Here is a 22224-nt window from a genome sequence, read left to right on the forward strand (position 1 = left end):
CGTATATCTAGTAAAATACCATTACGAAGATAATAATGTTGATTTAATAATAAAGACTCCGATAATATATGATACTAGCATTTCAATAATGTATGACGTTACATCAATGGGCTACTTAATAAATAACACAAGAATATTTTATCAATTACCTGAAGCAGTCTATTTGGCTGAAGGTAAATTTCACTCATTGGATAAAAGTAAATGCGAATTTAAAAGTTTTCTATATTTTTGTGAGAGTATAACTATGGACCATGAATCGAAATGTTTGAATAATATTATTTTAAATAAATCTCTAGGAGGATGCCAGCAAAATTCGGAAAAATTTTTGGGGAATGTGATATTCAGATATACACACGCTGGTGTGATGTATTCTTCTATTGAAGAAGCGTACATGACAAAAGTGGGTGTACATCAAGAAGTTACTTCAACAAAAATTGATCAAACCAAAGCTAAATCAAATTTCATAAACTATGATAAATTTGATAATATAATAATTGGAGAGCTGGTCATTCCATCTAAACGGATAATTCAGATTCAAAATAAACACATTAAATTGATCGGTAATTGGACTGAGAGACAAATAAATTTCACCTTGCATACGCAAGAGCTAAATAGTTTAACTGAAAAATTGTTAAAATTGAAAGTCGATACTTCGATCCCAGAACTACATTTAAAAACAGACTATATCATGTATGTAATTTTTGGAGTAATAATATCATTAATTTTGACAACAATATTGTTATTAGTACTGTATTGTAAGCTGTATAGAGCAATACGGAAGTATAAAATTCAAAATCAGGAATAATAATAATAATAATAATAATAATAATAATAATAATAATAATAATAATAATAATAATAATAATAATAATCATAATAATAATAATCATCAGAAAGTAATAATAAAGTAAGCGTAGTATGTAAATGAATATCGTATGTGCCTTGGGTTATGGAAAAAAAAAGTTTTTACATTTGTAGATATGGAGAAGAATGGAGTTTATTTTGAAAAAAAAAATATCTAAGTTGCAATAAAACCTGAAAAGGAATATCGAATTAACAGTTAAAACAAGTGGTAATATGTAGACATACTTACCTACAGCATGAGGTAGTTGTGAGTTGAAAGCTTTTGGTTGTCATCCTAGATAAAACTAGGATTGGTCTAGTTGAGTCGGGGAAAAACGATTAAATCGTTGAAAATATAAAATGGTTATGTAGAGCTAGTACGACAAAACTCTTTGTTTTGGTAGAAAAGAAGCAATAGAAAATAAGCATAGATAATAGATCATCATAGACAAGCATAGATAAAAGCATGTAAATAGATAATAGCTAAGTTAAATAACATCAGAATATTAGTGAAATCAGTAGCTTCAAGCTATAGAAAACAAAAGCGAAGAGAAGAAAAATAGAAAAGTTGTCTATTAGTAAAGCTAGATAAATAGACAAATCATAGATAAAGTAGATACTAGTGTTATAAACTAGTTCAAGTAAGCTTACAAATCTACAATAATAAGTCGTTAAAAGTACGGGAAAAAAGTACGAAAAAGTCGTTGAAAAGAAGTAAATAGTTTTAATAGAAAAGTAGGAAAATCATAGATAAGACACGAGAAATAGTCGCAAATAGAATACAATCATAATGCATCATATCAATAATCAACGTTAAGTTGTATGAGAACACATTAGTTTATCAAAATTCATTTTCTAAATTCTCGTTTTTTTTAAAATGAGAGAGGAATTATTGATTTATTATTATTATCAAATGATCAATTGGTATATAGATTATTTGTATTATAATAAGTTATTGTATTTAGGTTATGAGTATCTTTGATATTCATGAGAGTACTGTACTCCGTTGGGTAGTTTTCTGTTTACTACTTACGAGACGATTGCATCCTGGCGAGGCTTTGTGCGCTCAAGCAGCAGAGAGTGGTTGCTAAGGGGCGTGGTTTACGAGAAGATGGCCGCCAGCGTAGCAACAAGTCACACCCACGGGAGACTAGCTACTTGTATTCACAATGATTTTGATGCGTTATGAATGAATTCTAAGGACAGAGAGTGTTGGAATGTTAAAATAAGATAGATTAAACATCAATAAAGATAACTGTACCTACAAACAACGTTAAAACTAGTAATAAAGTGTATTTAAGAGCTGAAATATGCACGAAAATGTAGGATTTTCCGACTTTAAAAAAAAAAAAAGACAATAACAGCGTCAAACGAATGAAAATGTAACAAGGATAGCAGTTTTGTATCCGAATAGGTTACATAGTGATTAGAACACTATTCATTATTTAGAATATGCATCGATTATGCATTTTAAAGAAAATAATGAACGATTAATGAACATTAACATTAGGCCTATGCTGAAATTATGAATATATTGTTCAGAAGAGAGTCATAGACCGCGGTATAGTTATATAAGTTTTTAAGAAAATAAAAACACGATTTCACACTTAGTTATATATTTACAGGTATTATGGAAAAGAAGTTTACCGTAATGGCTATTGCTTTAACATCGTTAATAACTTTAGTACTAGCAACGTCTATAATTATCATTTATTTAATTATTAAATTACGTAGATTTAGTGGAAAGAAAAAACAGGAAGGAAGAGTAGAGGATAAAAAAGTAGATGACGATATTAGTAACGTAGAAAACTGCGGATTATTTCCAATCTATGCAGAAATAAATAAAAAGCACACTATTTGCACAAAACACAAAGCAGATCACTATCTTGAGCAGAAAAAGGAACCACAAGGTAACTTAAACATTGTTGGTATGCACTGCACCAAAACCAAAGAGGGATGTAACACAAATCACGAATTATACGGTTTTGAAGCAGAAAAAACGGATCAACATTTAGTCACAAACTTGAAACACGAAAAACTATACATGCGTCCTTGCGACATTTTAGTCCTGTGAACATTTTGCCGAAATTTTCACGAACAATGCAGAGCACGTATTCAAAGTTAACTTTATACATCGAAGCAACGCGGCAAACAGGATAAGACGTGGAAGTTTGTCCAAGTTCAGTGTCAAAACGTTTGCTGAATTAACATTTTGCGGAAGGAAGTGTATCAAGAGTTGCTAACTCTATAGATAGCAAACTTACCATAAGTGAAGTAAATAATATTTGTAAATTTTGTTTTTGTGTTTCAAAATCATGCAGCGATAGGAGACGTTGTTTATTAGTGTATTAGTGGTTTACAACAACAAATCTAGTGTATAATGAAGTGCATTATTTTTATGGAAAGCATCAGTGATATGGTCACTGGTATTAGTGGAAACTATGCAGAGTCAATAAACACTGAGTTGAACTTTGCGACTAACTTCAGTGGAAAGTTTTCAAGAACGAGAACGGAAAAGTATATATATGAGCAATTCCGAGCACAGGAAATGCAACACAACTTCAAGTAGTTATATATGTAACTCAATAGATGGCAGGAGCTCATACTCTGATGAGGACTCTTGAAAAGTATTTTTTTTTTAAACGAAAACAATGATTGTAAATAAATAATGTTTTGATGATTTCTTTCGAATGTGAAAAATGAATATAAAGATATATACAGGGTGATGGTTGAATATATATGATTATTTATGTAATATATGTAATTAGTTTTCGGTCAATTTCAAGGAAGAAATTGAGTCGAGAACGGAGTTCTCTTATTTTAAAGGAGGGGCATGTTGAGGCATGTCATTGATTTTATTCAAAAAGATATTATTTTGGTAAAGGAAAGTATATTTAATAAAATTGAATGTTAAGAAACTAAGTGTTATCACGTAACGTAAACACGTGTGTGTGTTTATGTGTTGACATCAATGTTGTGTGTATGTAATGAATGTTCTACGGCTAGACGCTTGGTCGTCGATTTGTAAGATATTGTAATTTGTATTTGTAATGTTTTGAATTGTCATCAGATTGTCACATTGTAACATTGACACACTTTGACTGTGATATAATCGTTGAGTTCGCAGAAATTTGTGAGTCTGAGAATTTGATCACGATGTAATTCGGGTGAAACCAACGTTTTACCAATAGCTGAGATATACAGAAAGTCGACGAGAATGAATTCCAAGATGTCTGGAATCTTCGTATAAAACTTTATAGTTTTTAGAGATGAGAGGCAGTCTGGAGGAGCAGTCTTTGAGGATCAGTCTTCGAGTATTTGTCTCTGAGTTGAGTTTAAGAGATTAGTATACGTCGAGCAGTAACATAGTCGCTCATGTCACAGTAGTCACTTCTCTGTGATTCTAAAGTCCGGTATTAGATCAGGAGATCTAATAGTTCAGCAGACCATTATAGTAGATAATGGTACACAATAGTCGATCATTCTAGACTATTGGCAGCAATATAGAGATCGTCCAGAACATCGATAGCAGTTCCAGTCATCAGCTGTATAAAGGTACGTGTATCTCAGCTATGTTTGAGTTCATCGTGGTTAACTTCCTAGCTGCTTAAAGATATGTGATCTTGCGATTATATTCAGTCGACGATCAACCACAATAGTACACAAGCTTAATGAAAATACAAAGTCTTAGTTCAAAGTCATTTAATGTGGTTTCTTTCCGTCATCCTGTACCTACTCATCCTAGATGGTGAGTAGCAGCGATCTTCGACCGTCATTTAACATTTCATCCCCATGCTATATAGGCACGACGGTGGAAGGTTGTTAATATATAGATTGTCTATGTTTGCTTGCTGATTATACCCCCAGAAACTAACTAACTATTATTATTATTATTATTATTATTATTATTATTATTATTATTATTATTATTATTATTATTATTATTATTATTTATTTATTTATTTATTTATTTTATTTATTTTTTTTTTTTTGAAAATATTAAGCCTAGCATAATTTTCTAGTAAATAGCATAATTCTGAGCAACAACTAGCATTATATTCCGTGAATTAGTTGGCAACGCTGTGCTCATTGGTCTTCTTCCGGAAGCATCAAAACAATGAAAGAGACAGATACAATATTGAAATTGAACGTAAGTCTCGAAAACAGATATATATTGGCCAATTTAGCTGTTTATGTTTAATTAATTTTAATGAATAACAATTTAGACGATTCTAATAATAAAAGTAACTTTACAGACGAAAAATGTAGTGATAATTATGTTAAACACAAGAAAAAGAAGTCTACTTAATTGTTAAATATTAGCATTTTATCACCGGTAACTCTCACTTCGAAAAGTAGTTAATAACGGTTATAGTTAAGGAGCCGTACTTCCCATTTAGGGAAGGACGAGAAACGCCATACTTTCAGGAATTATTCATTGGCTATCTAGGATGTTAAAAAGTAGGTAATAGACTGAGTTCTTGCCCTTGTACTTAGGGTGTTTAGGTAGTGCAACAGTAAGATGTATCCTCGTGCACGGGAGATGAGAAGTAGCTGTTCTTAACTATTACCTTAATAACAATCGTTCAGAGTAATTCGTAAGTTATCCATGATTCATCTTACTAAGATATTGGATTGAGTATAGCCCGCTCCCCCCAGTGATTTTTAACGAATCATAGTGATTCTAACGATTCATACTAGTTCATAATGAATCGGAATCGCATGTTATAAAGATTTAAGATGTAAATCTTGCGGTAAGGAAGCTTTAGTATAAGTAGTAGTAGTAGTAGTAGTAGCAATAGTAGTAGTAGTTGTAGCAGTAGTAGTAGTAGTAGTAGTGGTAGTTAATAGCAATAGTAGTAGTAGTAGTAGGAACGGGTTAGGAGCCCCGCAGGGGTTGGTTGGGTTCTGTTCTCGATATAAGTAGTAGTAGTAGTAGTAACAACAGTGGTAGTAGTAGTAGTAGTAGTAATAGTAATAGTAGTAGTAGTAGTAGTAGTAGTAGTAGTAGTAGTGACTCTTCCAGTTCCAGTGACAAAGAACCGGGGGGAGCGGGCTATACACAAGCCAAGATATTCATTCCGTGCTGTCCCATTCTTATGAAAGCATACTTATGTTCATAAAATGCTAACTTTCTGAGAAGAAAATGCATCCTTACTGCCTTATGTAAGTGTTTCTTCAGGGAGAAGTTCAATTTATGGATGCAGGCTCACATTATAAGGGACAAGTATGAAAGACGAAGCAACGTGAAAACACAAACCAACTTGTGGTGGGTTGCCACTAAAAAGCAGGAATGCTAACTAACAGAGTCAGGGCAGGAGAGCAACAGGAGGAACAACCACGCCAGCGATGATGGGTGTGTACGTAAGCTGCATATGACAACACGACTGACTTACTTTTCCATGTAATTTTCATCAATCCTTTTTCTTTCCCTTACCGATTTCTTTATATATATATATATATATATATATATATATATATATATATATATATATATTTCACTGACTCATCTCTGTTATCATATGCTGGTCGCATTTCTGACGTATTATTTCACATTTGATAACTCACGCTCTTGTAAATATTTAATTGTATTCTTTTCCCGTAAATTAGAAATATGAGGAAGATTAGGAATTTCTTGAAATCCTAATGCTCTCTCATGTCAGGTACCGGTAATTGAAATCCCTATATTAATTCTGATCGGTCTTGAACATAACATCAACCAGTTTCCGCCTATCTTAACACGTTCTCGGACTCTATCGTCACTGCCGGTACGTTACTTCAGACAGGCCACTGAAACTACTCGACACCTTTTGGATACTTCGATCATTAACGATCTTGACTTACAAGTACAACACTGCCTAATATCGTTTCTGTTTTTAAGAGTATGTTCTTATGTGCTTACAAGTCCAGTATTTGTATTAATTATTTTCGCTTTTAAGTATGCTATAGGTAAGATCCACATACACTATACCGGTATATGGATTTCTTATATGCTCCTCTTTCAATATCATAATTCATGTTTCTGCTGTAAATTTTACAAAACCGTGTCCCCATAAAGTAGAATACCACTGTTTCTTCAAGTTGTATATTTATATGTGAAGATACTGACTGATTCTAAAGCAACTATAATTGTAGTGGGGTTGCTTCTTGAGTGGGTGTACCCAATTCGTCCTTATCCTTAGCACAGTTTCACTTTTAATCCAAATTTCTTCATGTCCTTTCTATGTATTCGCATTTTAATATTGCACGTTCCTTCCGTATATATTTAGTGTCTTCATAGCTATGCTTCCATATTATTCTCTCATAGCGAAATATTTTTTTCACCGCCAAGTTTTCAAAATATTTGCTTGTGGTTTCTTAATTTCCTCAAAAGATACTATTCATATTATCATATGCCTCTTGCGTGTTTTCTTTCTTGTTTGGTAGTTTGTTTCTTTTAATTTTCTTTCTACAATATAATGACTACATTCGTTTTAAGTATGGATACCTTTAACAGAAGTTTAACCACTAGTTTGAGGCTATTCTTTTTAATCGTATATTTCCCAGCTGACCGGTGTTTTTGTCATATATATATATATATATATATATATATATATATATATATATATATAGGGTGTTTCAAAACAATTCCGACAACATTTGGGAGGTGATTTCTGGGACCAAGATAAGACGAAAAGAATAGACCAACCTGTGTGCACAAATGTTTCCTTTTGCAGTTATAGACTGCCGAAAACATGAAAAAATGAACTTTAAAGGTCCAGAGCTCCAAAACTGTGGGACGTACCGTAGTCGGGCGAAATCTTCACTTAGGAACCAATACGTGCCCTATCCAAATATGCATGTTTCAAAATCCTAGGTACTCACGCAACATTTTTTATAGAGTACCACTACTGGCCATAATTTGAAGTACTGAAAAACTACCTCCACAAAAATTGAGGTGTGAGTGCCACAGGATTCTGAAACATGGATTTTTGGATAGAGCTCATACTGGTTCCTAAGTGAAGTCTTGGTCCGACTACGGTACGTCCCATAGTTTTGGAGCTATGGACTTTTAAAATTAATTTTTTCATGTTTAAGTACGGTTCTACGTGTAACATAACTTTCTGTTGGCTACTCATAGAAATCGCACGCAGCGGACGCTTGCATTAAAATCCGCCCTTAAACGTGATTAACGCCGTGATTTTATTACTGTTGCTACTTGTCCTATTCAACACTTTCCATCACAATGACCGTATTTCTGTATTGTAGCGTCTGGAACACAAATGTCAGCTGTGTGTGTGAACCGAGCAACTACGTTGAACATCAGCGCACTTGTAGACTTTCTAAATCACCAACTCTAAGCTTATTGCCTTTCGCTATCTAAAAGTTTGAACATACTGTTCCTATGCTTTCGGCCGTCGCTAACTTTCTCAGTATGTCTCATATGCTAAATGTTCATAGATTTTTTTTTTTTTTTGCTTAACTCGGTGTCAGGAATCACCTCCCAACGTTTATAGGGTGGGCCATGTTTCTTGATACAACCTTATGACCTTTATACTAATGTACAAAATATGCTGAAATTTTTTACCATGCAAATATCGTCAGGGAAACATTTTATGATATACTCAGTGATACCATAAAGTTTATAACGTAGCCAACCCAACATAAAATTATATTCTTTTCAAATGTGTGTGAGATTATTACACGTTTCAAATCTGCATATTAAACGGGAATTGACAATATTACATTTCTTATTCAATGTCGTAAACTAACAGTATCACAAACCTCCAATTTTTGATGGCCTTTGCCGAAGTTCTAAGGCAAATAGGACAAATGCGATAGTTCACATCCAAAGTACTCTGGAGTCTTAATACTGTGTTCATGATATGACAAATTTCGAATGGATGTGGGAAAAGTTACAAGGAGGATTAAAAATTTGGCTCTCTTCAGAAGCCTTTATTTCGAAAAACTGCTTAGATAAGTACCTCACCAGTTGCAAAAATTGTTTCCAATAGATGTAAAGATTACTATTCAGTTTTCAAACCGTTCTGAAGATATGGTAAAAACTGTTAAAGTTTGCAACACTGCTAAAACTATCCCTCTTAGAACTTGTTATATTTAGACCTAACAAAAATATTATTGTAATATTACAGAAGCAAAGTAAATCAAAATTGCTTTAAAAAGTTCTCTCAAATACGCGATTTTAAGCAATATATCAAGTTCTAGAATTTTTGTCATATCTCCCGAATGGTTTGAGATATCAAATCTTTGTAAACGGTGTGATGATTTTTATCTGTACTGAAAGCTGTGTATATTGGATGTGGTACTTCCTATAAAGCAAGTCTTATTTACTATAAGCCGTTTTCAGCATGATGTCATTCATCACAGTAATGTGAGTTTGTCTTTTAGCATCGAAGCTACTGCGGATCTCAATAATTTGATATTGTAAGTAATTAAATATATTATCAAACGTTTAATTAAGTTGTGCTATTATTACTTCCTCCCTTCATAGATTCGATTGTTACATAATGATGAATAATATCTATTTTAATCCTTTCAGAATTGTTCGTATCTCTCAATGACTGAATCTTGAAGATCTCAAATCTCCTTACATAAACACCTCAACAACTATTGAGTTAAATAAATGGCTTCCGAGTTTTCATATATTGCTTCAGTTAAAGTTGAAATTGAAACAGAAAATGAACCGATTGAAGATTGCAACTATGAAGTACCTAGTAGTAATCTCAATGAGTTGGGACATATGGATCCTCTTTCTCTATGTGCTGTGTCATTGGAATGTAAAGATCAAAGAGAACATCGAATGGAGGAAGATAATGACAATAGAGAAACTTCGGTGCCTAATTCTACAGTCGCTGTAAAAGTTGATGCGCTTGATCCAACAACAGAATCAACCAGTGACATATCTGACACTCTTGGGGATCAGACCGAAGAGATCATTCAAGTAATTGGTGGTAATTCTCAGGAAATCAGGTGCGTTTATTGACGTGCAGTTTTTATAATTATGCTTATTTTTATTTATTTATTTGTTTTTTGTAATACTTGTTACTCTTTCCTCGTTCACAAGCATAGAAACTAGTGCTTATTTTAAAATTCTTTACTGAGTGCTAATGATGATTTATTATATTAGCTTTCAAACGTTCTGAGACAGCTTCATAAATTGGGTTAGTGGAATGAATAGGCCAACAATATGTTTAGTAATGAATGTGCTATTCTCGAGCTATTCCACGATCTACTCATACGTTTCGAGTCTGAAAAGCACCTAATCTAATCGTATATTTCAAGCGAGTAGTGCGTAATCGAATGGATTCACGAGTGTTCGTCGATCGACTAATGTTTCCAATAGATGATACAGCTAAGTAACCGAAGATGGGTCACAAACAAAGGTGCCAACAAAATAGGACGCGATATACTGATACAGCTCGAAGAGGTCTCGAAACTAGTCTAGTCGTAGATTTTATCCCTGAATATGTCTTTCCACGCGCACACATTCTGATAATGTTCTTACTCAAATACCAGTCATACCAATGAACGTAGTAATTGTTCACTAGCTTACTTGATCCATTTTTCACAAATATTGATATTAAATATTTAATGGTGTTTTTTTTTTTTTTTTTTTTTTTTTTTTTTTTTTTTTTTACTTCAGTGAATTTAATGTAGTATTATCTTTATTTAAACCATTCAATGCATTTGATGCATGTCAATTTCAATTTTAGTATTATTATTGTTTTTCGCAATGGTTTTCCAATACGTGGTTTTAATTAAAATATACATCATAACAGTAACAAGGTTATCTTATTACCAATCCAAAGTAATAAACCATTTATTACGAATCTTTATTTAAACCATTCAATGCATTTGATGCATCTCAATTTCAATTTTAGTATTATTATTGTTTTTCGCAATGATTTTCCAATACGTGGTTTTAATTAAAATATACGTCATAACAGTAACAAGGTTAACTTATTACCAATCCAAAGTTACTGTTGAAAGTACAGTACAATCATAGACTTCTTTTGCTGCTAACTGTTTTGTAACGTATCATCAGTTCCTTACGATGATAAAAACTATCGCTATAAGTGATAGCTCTCAGCGTAGCATGATACCTAGATGATTTTATTCCTTATAATGTTCGTCATGTCAAATGCAACCATGGAACTAAGCAACACAGCTACACCGCTCCCCACTAGCGTCATTCTCAACCAAACCAAAGAAAAGACCCTCGTTCATCCAAAAGTAAGATACAGAGGACTTTTCTCCTTAAGGATGAAGGAAAGTCAGTCCCTTCCCTCGCCCAAAATAACACCAGTTGGCAACACGGAAATACATTCAACGTGGTGATTTTCAGTGGTTTTATCAATATTTCAGAAATTCGCCAATATGGTAACACTGATGATACCTGATTATGTCAACGTATGTAGCTGGCCACCAACTATTCTACTGTTAGACAGTTAAAAATCAATGAGAAAGTTGCAAATTATTGAGGAATCGTTGTGATTTTAGCTTGTAGAGGAGCATGCAATCCAAGACAATTACTAGTAAAATTTGAAAAAAAAAATTACTTTCATGTGACCATGTAATTAGTGGAAATATATATCACGAAATGGCTGCCTTCAAGGAAGAACATGAAATGTTAATTCGTTGAAAATGGTATTAAAAAAACATGAGTAAAATCAAGTAATTGAATCTAGTTCAAAGCAATTTTAAATAAATAATAATAATAATAAAAACAGGATAAGCGCTATACTCACATATTACGTACAAAGACACTCATTTTGCAAAGTATGAGTGGATTTTTTTTCTTTTGTAGCAATATTTGCAAGCTGAATAAATCAAACTTTCTTATCTTTTCATTTTTTCTTATTTCTAATTCAGATTCAAAAAGTTAAACCATTAAATTAAAGCATATGTTTCGGTGTTTTACTAATACCTTCCTTACGAATTTAAAGATAAAGTGGTATGCTATTTGCTTATGGCGGACAGGTAAGTAAGTAGTCAGTTATTTAGCCATTCACGCCACCTGTTCACACTACACAAAACATTTAGCAAATCTCGATACCTCTTTGAACGAGGGCGTCAACTATCGGCTATTTCAGAGCTACATGGTGTTCCAATCCTCTTATGATTAAAGGTGTAATTTATTTCAAACCTTCTATTTCTTTCTTTTTTTTCTTCATTTTGACACTATATAAGTAAAAGAACAAATAATCAAATATAATAAATACCAGCATTCACATGAAAAGTGAGCATATTCCGCTTACGAGAAGTGTCTTTTTTTTATTTATTTATGGGCTTGCATCATTTTGCTCCAGCATGAGCTCTCTAACCGATCGATCGAAATTGAAGAGCCACTATCATAATTTGATATGATCCTAACATTGGAAAGAAATTTGAAACTGAATACCGTTTATGCTAATAGAAATTAGCATTTTTCGCTCATTTGTTCATTGTTTTGTATGATTTTCAATAATTCCAATTGAAAGAAATTGTGTGTAATATTTATTTTTACGAATATTATACTTAAAATATTTAATGCCCTTAATGCTGTGCCCATCTCATTTTTATACTATTCCATACTGATTTCGTTGGAGCTTTCCCAGTTTCTTCAATTATTTTAGTAATGGCCTCGTTAACTTCATCCGATCCAAACTTACACAGGGATGTCTTGTTGCCAAGAATTAACAAACATACAAAGTTTCACCCAATCCTTCTAAATTTCGGTAGGGGTGACACAAAGGGCTACGAAGTAATATTTGATGAATTCTTTTACTGGATTTCTGTAATTCTTCGTATTAGTGTTTAGCTTTCTCGTAGAAAGTGTTGCTATGCTTCTCTACAATTTCGTTAAAATCTAGCTTAATTCTAATATAGAATTAACTTAAATTCTTTCGGTTTTTCTCACCTAAAATGTTATAAACCAGTATTGCAATGATGGTATAATTTAGTGGTAAATTTGACGTCAGTAAAAGATAGATGGTCATTCCCTTTTAGTTTATTTTTTAGTGCTGTCCAAGTCGATTTTCAATTCATTTTCCAAAGCTTTTTCACCTTCGGTTTCCCAAACCAAAATTCGATTTGTGGTTTCCTACTTTAAGCGTAAAGTTCTTGTTAGAATACTGGTTTCCGAATAGGATCTGTGGAAAAGGAAAAGAAGGTTCTGGTTCGGACTCACTGGCGAAAATGCAACAATATGCTATTTTGGACTATGTAAATCCAGAATATCAGCAGCTTCATTCACATTCTTCCATTTCCTGAGACATTTTTACAGCAAAACGAAGTTGTCTAAGTTATGATGCGGTATGACATTGTTTTTGTACAACATTCGAAGGAAAAATTGTGTTTATAATAAAGACTCTTCATGTTTCTTAAAATTTGTTGAATCTTTTCATATTTAAGCATCTGTAAATAAAAATAAATGGAACGATGTTTGCTCGCCACCTTCTAAATCACTGTACAATTTTGATGATTTTCAGTACATGCGTATACTCTTGCACAGGTTTTTACCACACCGGAAAGGAGGAAGAATGGCTGGGGTGTGAAGGTGGGAGTGAGGTGACATGTAAAAACAATAGAAAACAATATATATATTACTGTTCAATCCATAGTTTTCTGAATCGCTGAGATGAATAGACACTCGAGAAGTCCTTTAGGTCTAAATTCATCCCATTAGCATGGGGGTGAAAAATGACATATAAAACTCGAAAACGACTCATGTGTCCAATCCATTATTTGCGACACTGCTGACGTGAGTAATAATACTCGTGATGCCGTATAATTGCAATTGATGATGGGTGAGCTGAGAAGGGGTAAATGTGTAAAAATACATGGAAATGATCGGTGTTAGTCTCCACTCCATAGTTCTCTAGGTAACTGAGATAAATAGTGACACTCCAGATGCTGTTTAAGTGAAAATTTATTCCCCCTGTATATTTTCTAGTGAAAAGGGGTTCAAGTATTTCTCAAAAGCCTATTCTCTGCGTGTGAAGAACAATACTATGAAATTATATCAATATTATGAAAAATGTTAGTAATTTTTACAGTTTTTACATGCTTAATCATTGCAAACCAGACATAATACACTCTACAAGAAAAGAAGCAGTTTTTACAGAATAACTAGGCACAATACATTGTTTATTACGAAAATAAAATTACTGTCAAGGTAAAGATCTCTTACATACAAATGCTTGTCATATTAAAAATAAATATAAAAATGCTGTTGTGTTAGATTTTAGCTTCTGTTTCAGCACCGTGTCAATGAGACCAAAGGTACAAATTAATGTGCGAACCAAATGTGCTGGAGGACAAAATCCGCGTCTCCCGCGCCAAAGACAAATATCTCTTTCCAGCCTTAGGAAAAAGTAGATGTAAACAAATGCACTTGACTACCAGTGGGTCGATAACCAGTGATTGGTTGTTAGTCTCACTGCACTAGTATCCTACCGTAATATAATCCCTACTAAAATATTTTCATATAAAAATATCTGAATTTATCGTACATTTTGTTACAAACGTAATATATGTAATATTTAACAACAGATACAGCTTTATTTCAACCTCACCCGTATTGGATGCACAGTATTTACTGCGCATGCGTATGAATTCGCACGCCGACCCCGCTTATTTGAAATTGTAGAATACAGAGTTTCATGCCAACAATGAAAGACAATAATCTATCTTCGTCTCGTACTATAAAAGACAAAAGTGGACAACAGGAACAGAGGTAATCTCGTTTATATAACTAGCATGTCAAAACGCGCCTTTTCCACTTTTTTGTACAATTCTAGCTCTGAAACTATCCTTTTTCCTCACAAGTTCACGTGGACTCTTTTTATTATGATCTTAGGAATTACCTGTTACAGTTTGTCGGTATAGTACAATAATATCCTGTATATATAAGTTAAACTTCAGAATGTGATTTTTCCTTCTTTCAATAATAGAAATCCATCAACAAGTCTTAAAATATTACACTTGCACAGGTTTTGTCTTCAGTGCATCACGTAATGTAATACGTATCACTGTCTAAGACGTGATGGCTGTTTGATTATGTTTACTTATTTACTATCTAACTCTTCGATATTGTATGCTTTAATGTCTGTTTTCCTTTGATTTCAATTTGTTTCAAATATATATATATATATTTTTTTCAGGAAACAGAATCCTTTTATTTCATCAAATGAAATAATTCTTTACCGAGGTGAGAAACCTGAACTGTATCAGGAATCCGGTAATGAATTTAGTCGAGGATCAGATCTGAAAAGACACGAGGTAACGCATACAGGTGAGTCTCCTAATACCTGCAGGGAGTGTGGAAAGAGATTTATTAATATGTCAAGTTTAAGAATTCATATGTTAACACATACAGGTCTAAAACCTCATAAGTGTCAGCACTGTGGAAAGGAATTTAGACAAAAGTGCCATTTGAAAACACACATGTTAATACATTCAGGTGAGAAACCTTATACTTGTCAAGTTTGTGCAAAGCGATTTACTGAAAAATCGAATTTGGTAAGACACATTCTAACACATGCAAATGAGAAATTTCTTACGTGTGAAAAGTGTGGAAAGGGATATAAAAACATATCGAGTTTCAGAAACCACGTGTTAACACACACAAATGAGAAATCCCGGATATGTGACGAGTGTGGGAAGAGATTTAGTCGAAGACAATATTTGACAAGACACATGGTAATACATACAGATGAAAAATCTCATATCTGCAAAGATTGTGGAAGAGGATTTAATGATAAATCAACGTTGAGAACTCATATGTTAATACATACAGATGAGAAACCTCATACCTGTCATATATGTGGGAAGGGATTTCGTGACAAAATACATTTGGTAAGGCACATGCCAACACATACAGATGAGAAATTTCATACGTGTCAAGCATGTGGAAAAGGATTTAAGTGTGTATCAAGTTTCAGAAACCACATTTTAACACATACAGGCGAACAGCCCTATGCGTGTGAGAAGTGTGGGAAGGGATTTAGTCGAGCATCAGATTTAAAAAGACATATGCCAATACACTCAGAGGAAAAACTTTTTACTTGCAATTACTGTGGAAAAGGATTTAATGACAAATCAAATTTAAGAATCCACATGTTAATACATTCAGGTGTGAAGCCTTATATCTGTCAGAAGTGTGGAATGGGATTTAATCAGAAGTATCGACTGAAAAACCACATGTTCACACACACATGAGAAATCTCTCACATATCAGAAATGTCAAAGAAGGAAGCACACCAGGTATGAACAAAGACAAAAGCCTCATATATATCAGAGCTGATTTTTAAAATCAGACACCATTAACACTTGTGAGAGCTAATATGTTTCAGAAATGTGGAATTCTGTATAAACAAATTTGATAATGCGTGTTTCTATAATGTTACTTCCGTTAAATGTTAAAGAACTAAGCCAATCTGAGATGGTGCATGTTAGCTTATACTAATAACAGTTGTTCATAAAAGAAGCTAGTTAAATTTGGGAAAACACGTGGGCTCAGATAAGTCAGTAACGTAACACTGCCTAGTAGAAGTAGACAATATTCTGCTTAGAAAACCAAGTTTACAAGCAGATGAGAAATATTGAGCTTGTACAATTAGGGAAACTGTTTAATCTTAACTGTTATTTAAGAAATTTTAACGTCCACATAAAAATCCTTGTTCTTGTCAGAAGTCTCACTTAAGATTGGTAAAAATGTACAAGTATTTCATTTCACATACATCAGAAGTTTTTACTTTCCAGAATTCTCGTAATGAATTAAGTGATAAATCGAAGAGTAAAAATATGTTGACTCATACGATTGAGAAAATTACTTCTTGGGAGGAGTGTAGCAAACTCTAGTGTACTATTCGATTGGCAACCCACATGTTTGCACATGAAGATTACGAATTCATATTTTCAAGGAACTTTGCAAGCAAAATCTCGATTGACCTCGTGCTCTGGTAACTTATGTGTCCTTGATGCAGGAAATTCGGGAAAGATCAGGAAGAACAGAGTAAAACTTTACATTACAGCTTGTTAAAGGAATTCTTTTATATAAACTTTGAGGTAAATGGAAATTAAGCAAGAAATCTAAACATTTACGCGTGTTCTAAAAGTGTGTCGAACTAGCAAGATGTGCACCATCATTTGGGAGAATAGAAACACGTGTGCCTAATATGACTGTGTCATTTCGACGATGATAAAGATTCTGCGAGTTAGGTGGTGCCAAGAAAATCGGCCTTAGAGGCCTGATGAAGTTCAGTGAACGTTAAAAGTTACCGTCTCCACGTTGTTCAACTAGTTTGTTGATGTGATTGGTTACCCCATGGGTAGGGGTGAATCGAAACAATATAATTTTCATTTATTATTCCTTGTAGACCATTCAAAGAGAGTAAAAAATGCATTTGTGGAAACAGAATGTTTACTTGATACATAGACGGTATACGCTTACTAGTAGCGAAATTTCACAGGTTATATAAAGGTACGAAGAAAATACAGGGTAACACAGATAAAAGTTTAAGAATAAAGGATATGCAGTGAAATTACAGAAACGAAAAGCTGAAATAAACACCTTTAATTACAATAAGAAACAAAAAGCAGTGAAAAATACGTTTATAGATGATGTTGAAAGTGGCCCCTGCGACATCAACACACAGCTCTGCACGTGCAAGCATATTCAGATACACCCGGTGTGAAATTCGGATATCGAAGGCGGCAGCTACATGGCTAATGTTGTCTTTCAGTTCCTGTATTGTGTGTGGATTAGTTTCATAGATCTTGCTTTTAAGGTGTCGCCACAGGAAGAAATCGCATGTTGTTAGATCCGGCGAACGTGGTGGCCACAAACCTTTACTGACAGTTCATTCCTCAGAGAAGACATCAGGGCTTGTTCCAGGAATACCTTAGAAGTGTGACATGTTGCCCTATCTTACTGGAAGAAGCAGTATTGTATTTCATATTCAGCGAGTTGAGCCCTAACGCAAAAAAAGTTTCCAAATATGCAACCATGTTGAGGGTAATGTCAAAAAATATCAGTCCAATGAAGCGCGTTCCTGTTAAACCGCAGCAAAGGCTCATTTTTGCATTATGGAGTGGTTGCTAACAAACAATGTTAAAGTTCTCCGTTTCCCAGTACTTCGTGTTCTGTGAATTCAAATGACCGGAAAGATGAAAGCATGCTTCATCACTCATGATGTTATGGAAAGTGTCTAACAAACCATCCTTGATATTATTCAAGAACGCTAACAATTGATAATGATTGTATGTCGATTGTTGTATATTATCGATTGTTGAAGAAATAATAATATCGATAATTGCATAAATTGTCCTTTGTTGTACCTGTTTACTCAAATCAGAAGTCAAAATATTATATTCGCATTCAAAGGAGATGCGGACTACTTTTAACTGCGCTCCCTAAGCACAACAAACCCCTTATGAAATTAATACAGTTTAAATGCTTATCCACTGGAATTATCAAGAAAGTTTATCAAGTTTTTGAATCGTTCCGATGAACTAGTAAACGAGACTGACAGTTTAGTAATAGTATCTTAGTAATTTTGGTATGATTCCCCAGAAATTGCTTAAAATTTCAACGTTTGCGATGCACTTTTACAGAACATTCCAATGTATCTACGTATGTTCGTATTGATCGCCGAGTCCTGATCGCTACGTATAATATCGCCGAGTCCTGCTTTCCATGAGCATTCATAATAAAAATCACCAACGTTTAGATAATCATAATCTACTTTGTCATCATCTGGAATATCGTCTGCTTCTTGTTTCGATGTGGTTAAACTGAAATGTTCATCGCTTCTGTGTACAGAATAATCGTCAGAACTGTCTGATGACGAGTGTTCCACATACATACACTTCCTTAGTTCCAATATATCAAATTATTTACTGGGAGACGGCCGAGGTTGATGTTCTTTCTTGTTCATTATTATCGAAATGTCATGTGATGACAACGCTTGTGTATTCTGTAATTTTGGTGCCGCAATAGTGGTACCAAAATCGATGTTAGGAGGCAAGCCAACATTTAGAAGGAACAACATAACATCCATTCATATCCTCTTTGTTTTTTGTTTGTGTCATTTTGTCGCATGCTCTTGTGCAGGTTCATAAGGGAATCAGCTACAGCCTGAGATTTTTGTTCTACATCTCTGATGCTGCAAACAGAAATGTTGAACAAAAATCTCATCCTCACCACTTGTTCCCCACAAAGCAGAAAATAATCCCGATTTTTAAAATCCAGCTTTGATATTTTCCTCTTTCAGCGTATCCCACAAACTTCTCTGGAAACTTGTCCTTAGGGACGGTTGCTTCACTCCTTCCGTTCATTTTTCCAGTCTGCGAATTTCGCGCTGGAGAATCTTAAGGCAAAAAAGTGCTACAACTAGTAGCTGTGTAAGATGAGTTGAATGGATTGGTAAAAGTGCCGATAGAATATTATTTCGTGAGCACACTCGTAAGCTTTCAGTTTCAACATGTGGCGACAAATCGTCACCAATTAATATTTTCATACTCATTCTTGTGAAGTACGGAATAGAGATAATTTCCACCGTCACCAAAACAATACTGATCAAACCACAGGGATATTGTTCTGTTGCATAGTTCGAAGCAATGAAAGTGTTGCAAAAAATTTAAGTCCAAATTACGAACAAACTCTCGTGCTGTGTGCCTATACATCCAGAAACACGTCTCGATCGACCAAGTGATTAAGGTATTCAATCCAACTCAGCATCGTCCTTTCCTTGTCTGAAGCAGTCTGTGTGATGTAATATACTCTTTCCATTCAGACGGAAAAAAGGAATTATGCATACAAGCTTTATAGAACTAAAACTCTCATTCATTTGCTTCGAAATACCTTTCCAGAGTATGAATTTAAAAATATGCCATAAAATGTTCCAATAGCTTCATAAATGCCTTTATTTACATTCTTTCCCTTCTTCAAAGACTGCATATAACATAAAGCTAGGAAGATGCTCGTTGTGAAATCTATGGAAATTGTCAATCATGGAGATAGGTTTTCTCCTTCCGAAAGTATAACGCGGACGCAGAGCTCTAGAAACTACTGACAGAAATCAATGTTGTTCAATGATAAATTCCATTTTTTCGGAGTAATTGCAAGCAAATGTTCCAAGGGCATCATTTGGAAGAACAAGAGTGTAATTTCCTCCTCATATTGTTTGATCAAATGTATAGTAAGACGCTGATATAAAAAGTGAAACTCATATGTCGTCTGAGAATCCCCCCGAACAAAATCTAAAAAGACGCTGCTTTTAGGAACAAACCTATATAGAGTTACGATAGCACATTCCTAGAGCCCTTACATTTGGTTTCAAGAGTCGAAGGTTTGGTCCCAAGCCATGTATGTTCATAGTGAACGACATTGAGAGATAGAAATATTTAAATATGGAGATTTTCATACGTTACTTTAAAACTGGAGAAAACATCATGGGCAGCATTCATGTTATGACGAAATTTGTGATTTTGTAAAACAGAAGAAGGAAAGTTTCCGAACTGCGAGGATCACATCAGGCACTTGTCGAATGAAGGTAGAGAACACATTTTAGAGCATCAGATGATTGCGGAAGGAGAGAAAAATCTTAAGTCCTGGGAAATTAAGAAAAAAATCTCAGCTTCCGAGACAGGTTTCGAACCACGAACCTCTTAGCTATCGAACCATGATGTTACCCATTCAGTCTTGGAGAATTCTATGCAGTCATTCATATACTTTAACTATGTTGAGAAACTAGTAAAATGGAAAATTCCAAAAGTTGACTCGGTGGATGCGCCATTGACATTGAACGTGAATCTCTTGTAGCTTAATTACAGGGCGCATAATGAACTCCTCCTTGTTCAGGAACATTTTTTAAAGTTGTAGAAGTTTGTTACTAGTGCGTTAATTGAGTTATATTTGATAGAACCTTTTGATAAAGTTGTGTCAAATATAAATCACCTTTTGCGAAGCTCTGGTGAAAAATGAAACAAATCGAAAAAAAAAACTTAAAAAGCAATGGAAGAGCATATAAAAGTGTCATTTTGATGCCAATCTGTAACTTTAAAAAATAAGAGGCCTTATGTACAGTAAAAATGACGGATTATTAGTGTCATAATAACGAGTTTGATTAATATATGTTTCTTGCAGTAGTCAGTCCTTTAGTATAATGCTAATTAGACGTCAAAACGACTCTGCATAAGGCGGAAGATGTTTACGTCATTGTTAGATGAATGGTTAGTGTAAGGAACTCTTACGTGGATGATCCTAGGTTCGAATCCCGACCATTATTTTTTCTTTTAGCTACTCACATACTGTGCATTATGTAAGTTCAATTTTAAATTAAATGTAATGCAGCTAGCTTAAGCCGAAATTATTTTCAAATATGTGATTTATTAAATGTTTTTCTTTAACTTGGGATGTTTTAACTTTGATATTAAATCTTGCAGCCTTAATTTAACTCATTTCCCTACGTCATATATTAAGTTTTACACAACGACGACAGTCGGGCGGTAATGTAATGCAATATTCCGTTGTTACTATCAAGGGTAAAATTGCGGAGGACGCCGTCCCCCACCTTCAAAAAATATGTACGGCGTCCACCCAGTTCCTAAAAAATTACAATGGGCAAAGATAGGCAGGGGAGGGCGTGACGTCATAACGCTACCTACCGTCCCCCTATCTTTTCATACCCATTTTTACCCCTGGTTACTGTAATACATTTATATATCTTTAGACATTTTTACTCAGAAAAAAAGCGTACAGTGGACCGTACGATGCCGCATAGACTCCTGGAAAAAAATCAAATGAATTTACTGTATGTAAAAATTACACCTGAAAAATATAGGGGATGAGACACTGAAACCATTCCTAGGAGTGGAGAACATGTAAAGGTAATAGAATACGAAAGATATTGGTGTCGAATTCGTAGTTTTCGGGGTCGCAAAGATGAATAGGGACACTGTCGATGCTGCATAAGTCTAAATTAAGCCTTGGTTGGCATGGAGGTCAGAGTGGAAGGATGACAGGAAAAACGAATCGAAAGCATTATATATTTGCGTGGAATGCATAGTTTTCGGGAATTGTCAAAGATATGATTTCTGGGCAGCAAACAAACGTTTTGCAGAAAGTCATGAGCAATTGCAAATGACCACCTGTCATAGGTATTTCAAGGTTTGAATTGGTACTCTTATTACTGATTGAAATAATAAAGAATAAGAAAATTACAAAGTAGGCTAAATAACTTACTGCATCAACATTGGATAGCCATTCTGGTTGTTGAAAATTTTCTATCTAGATAGCGGTAAAGTCCATTGAACAGTCATATACAGGCTATCCTTTCTCTTTTTCTTTATAATATTAAAACTAATACACAATAACTAAGCAAGGCTATGTGATAA

General features: G+C 34.0%; 1 protein-coding gene across 4 annotated transcripts; it reads left to right on the forward strand.

Moving 5' to 3' along the window:
- The first annotated feature begins 4902 nt into the window (after window positions 1-4902).
- On the forward strand, window positions 4903-21203 carry LOC145671011 (uncharacterized). 4 transcript variants are annotated; one of them, XM_081739653.1, is made up of 3 exons: window positions 4903-4993; window positions 9383-9813; window positions 14988-21203. In XM_081739653.1, exons 2-3 carry the CDS (start codon window positions 9467-9469, stop codon window positions 16042-16044), a joined length of 1404 nt encoding a protein of 467 aa, XP_081595779.1. In that variant the 5' UTR covers window positions 4903-4993; window positions 9383-9466; the 3' UTR covers window positions 16045-21203. The 4 variants fall into 4 exon arrangements, with proteins under 4 accessions (XP_081595779.1, XP_081595782.1, XP_081595781.1 ...); XM_081739656.1 differs by lacking the exon at window positions 4903-4993 and adding an exon at window positions 5288-5304; XM_081739655.1 differs by lacking the exon at window positions 4903-4993 and adding an exon at window positions 5900-6203.
- The last annotated feature ends 1021 nt before the right edge of the window (window positions 21204-22224 follow it).

Source organism: Thermobia domestica, chromosome 15 (assembly GCF_964235325.1).
Source record: "Thermobia domestica chromosome 15, izTheDome1.hap1.1, whole genome shotgun sequence".
In the NCBI taxonomy this organism is placed as follows: Eukaryota; Metazoa; Arthropoda; class Insecta; order Zygentoma; family Lepismatidae; genus Thermobia; species Thermobia domestica.